The 13005-nt window shown below is 41.5% G+C and overlaps 1 protein-coding gene across 8 annotated transcripts in view; it reads left to right on the forward strand.

Moving 5' to 3' along the window:
• MAP4K3 (mitogen-activated protein kinase kinase kinase kinase 3) overlaps positions 1-13005 on the forward strand; it is a 331018-nt gene that overhangs the window by 185426 nt on the left and 132587 nt on the right. For all 8 annotated transcript variants that reach the window (XM_069769035.1, XM_069769037.1, XM_069769038.1 and 5 more), the window contains exons 6-7: positions 2950-2997; positions 8768-8810. In XM_069769035.1, the coding sequence (XP_069625136.1) occupies positions 2950-2997; positions 8768-8810 (91 nt within the window). The remainder of the gene's footprint in view (positions 1-2949; positions 2998-8767; positions 8811-13005) is intronic.

Raw genomic sequence — 13005 nt, forward strand, 5'->3', positions numbered from 1 at the left:
GCATAGAGATTTAGTATATAACAGAGCCCACGCAGTATGTAACACAGCCCATGTAGTATAGAGCAATGTGGGCACTATATTAAAAAAGACTTAAGGTACCGTCACATTAAGCGACGCTGCAGCGATCTAGACAACGATCCCGATCGCTGCAGCGTCACTGTGTGGTCGCTGGAGAGCTGTCACACAGACAGCTCTCCAGCGACCAACGATACCGGTCCCCTGGTAACCAGGGTAAACATCGGGTTACTAAGCGCAGGGCTGCGCTTAGTAACCCGATGTTTACCTTGGTTACCAGCGTAAACGTAAAAAAAACAAACACTACATACTTACATTCCGGTGTCTGTCCTCCGGCGCTGTGCTTTCCTGCACTGTCAGCGCCGGCCAGGCGTAAGGCAGAGCGGTGATGTCACCGCTGTGCTTTACGGCTGGCCGGCGCTCACAGCCAGTGCAGGAAAGCACAGCGCCGGGGGACAGACACCGGAATGTGAGTATGTAGTGTTTTTTTTTTTTTTTTTACGTTTTTATCTGGTAACCAGGGTAAACATCGGGTTACTAAGCGCGGCCCTGCGCTTAGTAACCCGATGTTTACCCTGGTTACCAGTGAAGACATCGCTGAATCGGCGTCACACACACGCCGATTCAGCGATGTCTGCGGGAGGTCCAGCGACGAAATAAAGTTCTGGACTTTCTGCTCCGACCAATGATGGCACAGCAGGATCCTGATCGCTGCTGCCTGTCAAACTGAACGATATCGCTATCCAGGACGCTGCAACGTCTCGGATCGCTAGCGATATCGTTCAGTGTGAAGGTACCTTTTAGGGTATGTGCACACGATGCAGATTTAGTGCAGATTTAGTGCAGTTCTGCAGCGTTTTTCTCTGCAGCAGAAACGCTGCAGAACTGCACTGTGATTTACAGTACAATGTAAATCAATGTGAAAAAAAAAAAAGCTGTGCACATGGTGCAGAAAAATCTGCACAGAAACGCTGCAGATTTCAGTTTCTGCGCCCCTCCATTAATAGAAATCTGCAGTGGTAAAATCTTGCACAAAAACTGCAGAAATTCTGCACCTGCAGATTCTGCCAGGAGATGCAGATTTAGTGCAGAAAATCCTGCACCACATTTCCTATGTGTGCACATAGCCTTAAAATAAAAAATAAACATATACTCACCTTCCGAAGGCCCCTTGAAGTCCTGGCCCTGTGTGCGGTGCACGCGGCAGCTTCCGGTCCCAGGGTTGGTATGAGCGCAGGACTTGTGATGACGTCGCGGTCACATGACCGTGACGTCATGGCAGGTCCTTCTCGCATAGCATCCTTGGCACCGGAAGGTGAGAATAACCTTTTTTTTTATTTATTGTTATTATTTGTAACATTAGATCTTTTTACTATTAATGCTGCATAGGGCAGTAAAGCAGCGGCCATTTCGCTGCCAGACTATGGCCGTCGCTGATTGGTCGTGGGCGTTTTGCCACGACCAATCAGCGACTTGGATTTCCATGACAGACAGAGGCCGCGACCAAAGAATATCCGCGACAGACAGAAGGACAGACGGAAGTGCCCCTTAGACAATTATATAGTAGATTGAGAGTCCTCAGTGGTTGATACCTTTTAATGTCTAACTGAAATGATGGTAACAAATTGCAAGCTTTCGAGACTACTCCGGTCTCTTCATCAGGCAAAGACTAATACAAATTCTGAAGAATCACATATTTATGCACAATACAGCACAGAAATAATGCAATAGATAAGACAATGTCCATTTGTGCACGTTTCTTCAGAAGTGGCTTTTTGTCTTATCTATGGCATCATTTGTGGGCCGTGTTGTGTATAAATATGTGATTCTTCGGAATTTCTATTAGTCTGTGCCTGATGAAGAGACCTGAGTAGTCTCAAAAGCTTGCAATTTGTTACCATCTTTTCATTCAGCTATTAAAAAGTATCAACCATTGAGGACTTTCAATTCTAAATATGTTTCTACCATAAATACCAGAATTGCTGTTCTTTGAACACCCCATATACTGAAAACAATCTAATAAGAAAAGTTAAAATTGTCATTCGTACCTGAAAATGGTATCAGTAAAAACGCCATCTCTGCAGACAAGAAGTAAAAAATAAAGAGCCGGCACCCAGGTAGAAGTTCCAGGTCTCTGAAAATGGCAACAGTGTTATATATTATTTTTATTTAACCGCCAGAATATATAAAAAAAGAGGTCTGGTGTCGCCAGTCTTGGTGACCTGAAGTATCATACTGCCAGGCCATTTTTACCAAATGATGAATGCCATAAAAATAATGGCTACGTGTTTTTTTTCACCATTTCCGTCCATATGAATTTTTTTTTCTGTTTTTTCAGTAGATTATATGAAGATATAAATTCTGTAATTTAAAACAACTACGTGTCCTGCAGAAAACAAGCCCTCATGTGGGCATATGTAGTGGCTAAAATAAAATAAAAAAAAAAATAAAAGTCCAAACAAAGAATCATCTGGTCAAGAAGGAGTTCATTTAATATTTTTTCTTTATTTAAAAAGCATTATTTGCAGCTACATTAATTTTATTTAGATGCATTGCAAAAATAGATGCAACCACCGGTCATTCCTTCAATTTAAAAAAAAAAAAAAAAAAAAAAGCAAAAAAAATCTCCATTTATTTAAAAAATATTTTCTGCCTCATCCTGTTACATTTCGAATCCCTCCGGATCCCCGTGTGATTCTTGGCCACTGGCCATTCGGAGCACCGTGCTAGCAGCCGCGCGTGACTAATGAAATCTCTGCTGTTTTCAGCATCACCCTGCTTACCCTCATTTGAAATATTGATATCAAGTTTTCCGCAGCAAGGGATCATTTTTCCTTCCATCACGATACATTTTGCAACCGTTGACCCTGTTTGAATGTGCAGGCATATATTGTGTTCATTAATTAGAAAATAATGCTTCTGTGTTTCTTTCAGGGGTTATATTATCTACACAATAAAGGAAAAATGCATCGGGACATAAAGGTAAGAAACATGTTGGTCTTTCACCAATGATTCTGAAAAATGATCTGTAGTTGAGCTGCTGCAGCACCAGAAAATAGCATTTACGGAGTGTCTGGAGATGTCCCGTGCTGTGTGCCGGTCCGTAGCGGGACCAGATAACCGCTGATCAGTGGCTGTGTCAGGTGTCAGACCGCCACCCATCTGATATTGATTAAGGTACTTCTTCAAGGATAAATCTTCATTATCTACCTGCCTGTTCAACCCCCGCACTGGCTCAGTGCGATCACTGCCGGCGGTTCAGCTGCTCCACGTCAACAGAGCAGCTCTTCTTCTTCCGGGCTGCTCTGTCAATGGGGTGTGACTGCCGGCATCATGCTGATTGACATGCGGCTCTTCGCTGCCTAACTGTATGACATCGGCAGTCACGCCCGTCGATATAGCAGAGCGGAAGAAAAGCAGCTGCTTTTGGCGGGGGCCTTAACGGGTTTCTTATTGATGCCTTTTCTTCTGTTCAAATGTGAAATTCAAGAACTACTTGCCGTAACCTATCTTATGCTTGGAATGAAAAGTAACAAATTAAGATGCGAATAATTATAGGTCGTCTGTTCTGGAAATTATTTTATGCCAGCACACCATAAAAACGTGATAAAGTGATAATAGAAGCTCTTCATAACTATATCTAAGGAGCATCTGTCACCCAAATGCTCTTTTTCTTTGTTTGGCTCAGTCATTGTAGAACTCTGAGATTTATTTTCTACTGTTAATTCACCTACTGATTATTACTTGTCACGTTTTTTTTTTCCTTAATTTATAATGACTTGTTACCTAAATATCAATTAGGGCTCCTTGCATCACTTATTAGGTTCTATGCTGTTGTTTCTATAAAATTAATATTTTATTAGCAGGAGAGTTATCAGTGCCTGGACTACAGCGCACGTGAGCCCTGGTCCGACCACGCCACCTCGTCTGATAAGCAGCATAGTGTCCATAAATGATGTGCGCAGGAAGCTGTGGTGTGAGAAGGAGCAACTTTCTCCGCTCTGTTGTAGGCTACATCTAAAAGCTCTAATTGTATCACAACTGCTGCACCCAGTAAACTTAAAGAGGTTGTCCACTGTTTTTTCATTGATGTCCTGTCCTTAGGATAGGTGACCAATGTCTAATCGTCTGGGGTCCAATACCCAGTACCCCTGCCAATCAGCGGTTATTGGCATCGGCCAAAAGTACTCACTTGCGGAACTGCTCCGTCTCCTGGTAGTACTATCAGTAGACTGCCATCTCCGCCAGTGAGTTCTTCTGTCTGGCGACCTTTGATACCGATAACAGCTGATTGGCTGGGGTCCGTGTTATGAACAGGTGGCCTTGGAGCAGCATGAAATGACCTTCGCTGGAGCAGTGGTAACTTTACTGACCGCAAACCCTGATCCTATCACCGCAACTAGAAGTAGCCGTGGGGTGTGCTTAACCAGACCTAGACACCTTGACACAGCCGGAGAACTAAATATCCCTAAAGATGGAAATAGGAAAACTCTCTTGCCTCAGAGCAGACCCCCAAAGGATAGGTAGCCCCCCACAAATAATGACTGTGAGTAGGAGAGGAAAAGACACACGCAGACAGAAAACAGGGATAAGCAAAGGAGGCCACTTCTACCTAGATAGGAAAGGATAGTACAGGATACTATGCAGTCAGCATAAAACACTACAAAAATCCACAGCAGAAAAATACAAAAACTCCACCACCCAACTAAAGATGTGGAGGGTATATCTGCGACTCCAGCGAATCCAACTAGACTGAGAAAAACATCAGGCACAGTCTAGCAGGAACAAAATAGAAACAAGATCAGCACAGAAAATAAACACACAGCAGTGTGTCTAAAAAATGAAGCCAAACACTTATCTTTGCTGAATTGGCAGCAAGCAGGAGAGGCTAGGCAGGGACCAACACTTCCAAAGGAACATTGACTACTGGCAAGGACTAATGAGTCCTGCACAGCTAAATACCCCAGTCAGAATTGCAATTAGCCGAAACACCTGTCCAAGACTTCTGCTCAGGAACAACTGCCTTACCATCAACAACCACCGGAGGGAGCCCAAGAGCAGAATTCACAACAGGTCCGACAACCGGCACCCCCGCCGATCACATATACTACAGATAGGTCAGCAATGCTAAAGTAGTGGACAACCTCTTTAAGTGACACATCTCTGGAATCAGGGTCTCTGTTCCTACATTATGCTGCTCTCAGATGAGGTGGCAAAAACCTGTTGACAGATTCCCTTTAAAGAGTGACGGCATAGCACCAGCATACTTTCTTGTGTCCAAAATGCAATGACTATAAAGGCACAGATGATTGGTCTCGGGGAGACCAAAACATCCAACACCGCGGAGACACCATCACGTGTTTCTCAACGCAGTGATTACAGAACACAGTGTTCTGGAATCACTGCGTTGAGAAACACGTGATGGTGTCTCCGCGGTGTTGGATGTTTTGGTCTCCCCGAGACCAATCATCTGTGCCTTTATAGCCTTTTTACTAGGCACTGCTCCTAATAGCCAGATTCCTACTCCAAAAAAAAGTGGATGGATACCATGCTTGGCATAGGTGGCTTTCCTTCATAGGATGCTGCCCTTCCCGTGGTTGTTCCTTCCCGAGGAAAGGCCTGGCTATTCACTGCTTGCGTTGAGAAACACGTGATGGTGTCTCCGCAGCTTCTTTACATGCAAAATGCAATGACGACTTTATGATTTGCAGTTTCTAAAAATGAAGGGACGTGATTCTAATTCTGAGTATCTAATTTGAAATATACCTATAAGTATAATTCTATGTTCGCACGTTGCTTTATTGCTGCGTTTTTTTGCTGTTTGCATGTGGTGTTTTTGATGCGTTATTTATTTATTTTTTTGCGCATGCAAAACCTGCTCTCTTGGCAGTAAGAAACTTGCTTCAAAAAAGCAGATTTTGCTTAGTTTTAGTGCGTATTTTGGTGCATTTTTTGCTGCGTTTTTGTCAGGGTACATTTGTCTCTTGTGCATGCTGATAAAGTTTCGTGCATAAAAAAAAATCTGATTCTACTTGGCACCAAAAACGCAGCAAAAACTGATTGCTTTCAATGGGTGGAAAAAGTATGAAAGAAAGTGTCATACAGCATTATTATAAAAACAAGGTATTGCACAAAATACTGAGGACGATAAAAACAACAAGCTGTATGCATGATATTTCGGAAATCTCATAGACTTTGCTGGTAGTGTGGAACTAGCTGAAAATTTGCATAAAAAAAACGCAACGTGCAAACAGCCTGAATTCGAAAACTGTTTGTTTTTTTTTGTTTGTTTTTTTTAAGCTGCAGTATATCACTCCTTTCAGTGTTTTTGCAGCGTTTTTCACCCATAAGAAGCAATGAGTAAGTGCCAAAAAGCAGCATACAATGTTGTATTCAGTTTTTTGCTGCGTTTTTAATGGGAAAAAGCAGGTAAGGCAGGATGTAAAACACATTAATTTTTGTGATTTTTCTCAAGTTTAAACCAAAATGTCTTGGTTTCCTCACATGAGATGGCAGTTAGGATTAGTACAATTTAATTAAATTAGTGATGAGTTAAAGTAAACAAATGCCTGGGAAATTCAAGGTGTAAACTAAGCATTGCCTGACCAATGTGTGAAATTGAACAATGCCTGACCAATGTGTAAAATAAACATTGCCTGACTAATGTGTAAAACTAAACATTGCCTGACCAATGTTTGAAACCAAACATTGCCTGACCAATGTGTAAAACTAAACATAGTTTGACCAATGTGTAAAAATAAACATTGCCTTACCAATGTGTAAAACTAAACATTGCCTGACCAATGTGTAAAACTAAACATTGCCTGACCAATGTGTAAAACTAAACATTGCGTGACTAATGTGTAAGACTAAACATTGTTTGACCAATGTGTAAAACTAAACATTGTTTGACCAATGTGTAAAACTAAACATTGCCTGACCAATGTGTAAAACTAAACATTGCCTGACCAATGTGTAAAACTAAACATTGCCTGACCAATGTGTAAGACTAAACATTGCCTGACCAATGTGTAAAACTAAACATTGCCTGACCAATGTGTAAAACTAAACATTGCCTGACCAATGTGTAAAACTAAACATTGCCTGACCAATGTGTAAAACTAAACATTGCCTGACCAATGTGTGAGACTAAACATTGTCTGACCAATGTGTGAGACTAAACATTGTTTGACCAATGTGTAAAACTAGTAAAACTAAAAATTGCCTGACCAATGTGTGAAATTGAACAATGCCTGACCAACTCAATGGCCAACCAATGTGTAAAGGAAACCGTATCAGCCCATGACATTTTTTGTTCAGAATAGTGACTTTTTTCTGTCATAAAAATCTTTTTCCACTAAATAATTTGATCAAATTGCCCTTTTTTCCAAATATGTTTTATGATTTCACATATGTCTTGCATTGGTGGCCGAACACCTTGCATTGTTCATGCTTGTATGGAGGAAGCAAAGCTCAACTTTGGGATCCTGAAAAACGCAAAACCTTCATTTTCTCTGCCGCTTCTTTACTGCCAAGAGATCAGGTTTTGACTGCAGAACAAAGCAGCAGAGAGGCTATGTTCACACATTGCTTAAGTGATTTGCAGCTTTTTTTGCTGGTGAACTGTGCTTCTCTGGTTATTATTATTGTAAAGGCCATTGTTCCTCACATACAGTAAGATCACTGGTCCGGCTTACAGCAGAATATTGCTTCCATTGACTTGAACAGAGCTGCATGCTGGTGTCCACCTCTACATTGTAATTTCTGTTAGAAACAAGTCACAATGCAGCGGCTCATACCGATGGACCCCACTGAGCCATACTGGGATCCTCAGGATTTGGTTATGATGGTGTTTTCCTAAAAAAGGCCCTGTTTTATGATTCTTAATACGAATTACAAATACGGTACTTATTTTCAATTAAACGATGTCGAGCTGTGTTTAATGTTCGGTGAAGGGTCCTTTGAGCCTCCCCAGCATTTCTGGTCTTTTTTTATTTCACTGTCTTTAATCTTTGTTATTAGTGATGAGCGAACGTGCTCGGATATAGTGTTATGTGAGGATGCTCAGGTGCCATCCGAGTGTCTTCGGCGTGCCTGAATAATATGTTCCATTCCCCGCGGTTGCATTTCTCATGGCTGATCAGTAGACACAACGCATGCCTGTTTGTTGGGCAATCCCTGCATGTGTTGGGGCTGTTGACATGGAGCCGCAGGGACTGGAGTATATTATTCGAGCACACCGAAGTCACTGATTTAGCACCCGAGCGTGGATAACCCCTTATCCGAGCACGCTCGCTCATCACTAGTTGTTACTTCTCCAAATAATTATTTCATTTTCATAAAGTAAATATTGTGTTCTCGGGGGGCAGCGGGGTGTAATTTCTCCAGATGCGTGTAGAGCCGCTCTGCCAGTCATTCTGACATTTTCATACGTAATGTTTTCTCGGCCACATTTTTGCTTGTACAGGGGATGATGACAGTGCGACGAAGCAGAATGAATGAAAAAGAAGGATATTGGTTTTTGGATTGGATTAGAAGTGAAAGAATAAGGGCAAGAATCTTGTAAGCGTTTGCATGTAGCTCCATGATTAATAGGTGTGAACAGACACGTTATAATGTCAGTGTAACCAGACTCATTGTCCCTGAAGGAAGATGGATCTCTGCTCTTCTGTGTATTCTGACACCTCATTTTATCATTTAGATCTTTCCTTCAATTCTAAATGCAGTTTGTGTTTTTTTTGTGTTTTTTTAGGGAGCGAACATTCTTCTGACGGATAACGGCCATGTAAAGCTAGGTACGTGCGTTTTCTTTTCTTGTTGTCAGGTCAATTTGCTGATTATTATTACATCTTGTTAGTATTAGAAGCTCTTCAAAGCTTTTGTCTTGGACTGTGATCCTTACTGTGCTTCTGAAAACGATGAGTACTGCCAGGACGAGGGCCAGACCGTGTCCAAAGTGACTCCGTCAGCTACATTAAAGCAGATGGGTCTACAGGGGATTCCCAGAGAAGCCCCCGTAGCTCGCAATAGAGATTACGTAAGTGAACTTGGTAGGACATGAGAGATGGAGTATTCCACCTTGGTTTAGCCGCAAATTAAATAAAGTCCATCATTTACCATATCAAACCTACTGAAGCCGACCCGTCCACAGCTTTTATGGTAGATGTATGAGAAAAGCTGTATTTTTTAAATATAAGTTCTTGCTCTAGAGGACATAAAGGTGTGTGGCAGGGGGGCGTACCATACAATTTGCACCAATGTTTTGCAAGAAAAGTCACCCATTTTGGCCTACTACTGTTTTGTGCATTTTATTTTTACTACTTTTAGTTTTGAACCACTTTATTTATTTTTTAATTGTGGATTATAGAGAGGGGGTTTGGGCAAACAGGACCTGATTTAGTTTTTATCATTTAGGAACCATATGGGAAATACTGATTTAAGTTTGGAGGTTAGAGTGCCCCAAGATGTGTAAAATTCATTTTTAGGCAATCATATCTTAATAAGTAAGCTTAAGAGCTCATGCAGTTGAGCGTCTAAATAGGACATGTACTATCCAATTTCTAATCGGAAAGTGTACGGACAGCACTGATCCATGTTTATCCATAGGGTTGTTCAGATGAACAATATTTTTCTCGGTCCGACTGTCCATGAGAGACAATCACAGCATGTTCTACTTTATTCTGAGTCTCGGGTGAGACAAATTCGTTCAAGTCTATGGGTGCTTAAAAATAAAAACACAGATCCCACACGAGGCATCTGATTTTGTATGGATACTTTTATGGATAAACCTAGGAAACTGTATATGATCATGTACATTTTTTTAGCGTAGTTCAGTGACCATGAATCGCACACAGACATAAAAATTGGCAGACGGATGAAAATTGGATGTAAATTAGAGAAAAAATGTCCCTATTTTTTCTTTTTAGATGAAATTTGGACGATTTCTTATAGTCTGCAGGCGCCTTTATTCCAATAGGTGTTGTATAGGCCGGGTGTATAAAATGACAAATATTAAATTCTTAAAAAGCAGTGGAAAAGGGACACGATAGCTGTGCAGCAAAATGCGGGCAAAATGGCCTCCAAAAACCAAATGAATCATATACTAAGAAAAATGTAGGGAATCGAGAAATATGATGTGCATTATAGCACAATTAAATACAGACAAGACCCTATGAAACCTAAAAATCTGTATAAAATTAACAGCATCTAACCAATGGAGAAAAACTGTTTGCTTTATTGAAAGAATACTTAATGACATACAAAACATAAGAAAAGTTAAAATCGAATACTACAAATGGAGGCAGAGGAGCGTCAACACCCTGAACCACAAGTAACCATATAATACATGTGGGTAAATTTATATATTGTCAGAACCTAAGATAATAAGAAGTGCAAAATGGGACAACCTTTCTGGGCTATTACTTTTACGCTTTTATTTATAGGTGTCTCTTGAGCTGTACTGGCACATGCTCTTTATGTACTTCTATTTGGCTAATTATAAATAAATAAATCTTTATTTTTATATAGCGCTAACATATTCCGCAGCGCTTTACAGTTTGCACACATTATCATCACTGTCCCCAATGGGGCTAACAATCTAAATTCCCTATCAGTATGTCTTTGGAATGTGGGAGGAAACCGGAGAACCCGGAGGAAACCCACGCAAACACGGAGAGAACATGCAAACTCTTTGCAGATGTTGTCCTTGGTGGGATTAGAACCCAGGACCCCAGCGCTGCAAGGCTGCGGTGCTAACCACTGAGCCACCATGCTGCCCTAATAATAGATTATTAACATCAGTTGGACTTGTTGTCCCTATCTTGTACTACTGATCATCCTAGGTTTTGATTCATTTCTTTCATTTTTTTGTAATCAGATTTGTTCAGCACTAGTCTAAGTTGGTGAAGTGAGAAAAATTTAGGCAGAAATTACATTTATGGGATCAAATAATTAAACATTGGCATGTGCATATAGCACCCTAAAGCTCCTAAAAATGTCTGGTAGAAGCAATTATCGTTTTTTTCGGACTATAAGAGGCCCCGGTATAAGAGACGCACCCATGTTTTAGAGGTGGAAAGTAGGGAAAAAAATATTTGGAGCAAAAAATGTGGTAAAATATTTAATAACATAAATAACATACTATTATATGTAGTGTTATTATATATAATAGTATGTTATTATGTTGGAACCTACGGTTAGAAGATGGTGCAACGGGACCAGTGTGGTGTCTGTACCGCACAGAGCCCTCCCTCCTATTGCGTCTCCAAAGCTCATGTAATAAGGAGCTTGCAGATTCTAGTACATGTCCTCAGGACCTGATGATATAATAAAGAGGGAGGGCTTTGTGCGGTCACGTGATGCTCCAGCCCGCCCTCTTCATGACCTCACACAAGTCCTGTGCCGCAGCAGGGAGCACCCAGCACAGCCCGGCCGGGGCTGTGCTGTCAGGTATGCCGCGATCCCTCCTGTGGCCCCCTGCTCCTGCCGCCTCCTTCTCCACCGGACACATGATCTCTCCAGCCACTGCAGGAATCGGGCGCTGGGGAAACCATGTGGGTTCGATGTGTAAGTGAAGGAACATTCATTTGCTGCTCCCCACTCACTCATTGGTTGGATACTGTTCATTTTGGATGATAAATTATACATATTAATAAAAAGGATATTTATTTTAGATTATCAATATACCGTACTTAAAAGCTTTACTAAAAATTACTTTTGCTAAATAAACCAGGCTACAGATTATAAAAACTAAACGGATTGGCAGACATTGTGATGGTGCCAGGATACTCTTTAGGTACCCAGATAAATGAGACCCTGATGAGTAGGACAGTTTATGGCTACGTACATGACAAACAGAAAATGCTCTTATTGAGGAGGGAAAGAAAGATCATAAACCAAGTAAATGTCTGCAGAACAGTGTGTGAGGATCTGAAGACCTTCAGTAGAAAGCCCGTCCTGTTGTGTTGGTGGGGTACTGACATGGTTTGATAAATTCTTTTAATCTGAATCGCAAAATCTCTCGTGAAATGATAGATGGAGCTTCTTTTGCCAGAGCTTAAAGGGAAGGTGCCACCAGTTTTCTTGTATTTTGTTTTTTTGTGAAATTAAGCTTAAAATAGTAATTAAAATGTATTAATGCAATGTTTGCACTGTTTGCAAACATTTCTATATGAAAAATATTATATATTTTTCTACAAATATACATATTTACCACTAGGGGGAGCATTTTCCGTTTTAGACCTCAAGCAGCTATAGTAACATTTAGCAGCTCTGCCCCAGGGATATTAGACCACCCAAAAGGGGAGGGAAATGGTGATGTCAGCAGTTACTGCCCCAACAGTAAGAATGAAGAGCAGCATCACAGGGCAGCACCATTTTGTGTGTGACTGCCCTGTGACCTGCTATCACAAGCAGTTACTGCATCAGAGGCGCAGAACACAGTGGGCTCAGCAGCATCTGGACCCAAGAAGAGTGAAGACATGTGGTGTGCATGGAGCAGCATTAGGAGCTGTCTGGGAGCTCCAGCTCTGCAGTGAATAGCCAGGCATTATGGAGGGAGGGGAGAGATGCATTGTATGGCTAAGGCCGGGGTCACACTAGACCGTAATACGGACGAGTGCAATGCGATAAAAAAATCGCATATCACTCGTCCCAATGTTAATCTATGGGGCAGCTCCCATCATCCGATATTTTCTCGGCCGTATTCAGGATCCGAGTGATTGTCAGCGTATCTTGGCCGAGAATCGCCAATGAAAGTCTATGGGGTAAGAAAAAATAGCACAGCACACGGACCATCAGTGTGACGTGCGAGAAATTCTCAGGCATTGGGCAGGTGACAGGAAAGGTTCAGCCATTATTTGCTCATTTTGCAAGCGTTTGAGAAAATCTCACCATACAGATGTCACACGGATGTCACACGGATCATTGCATGCGAGAAAATCGCATCCTCGCACTGCACACGGATCACTGTTTTGGTAACATTTGTGCGAT

The sequence above is a fragment of the Ranitomeya imitator genome, chromosome 5 (genome assembly GCF_032444005.1).
Source record: "Ranitomeya imitator isolate aRanImi1 chromosome 5, aRanImi1.pri, whole genome shotgun sequence".
NCBI lineage: Eukaryota > Metazoa > Chordata > Amphibia > Anura > Dendrobatidae > Ranitomeya > Ranitomeya imitator.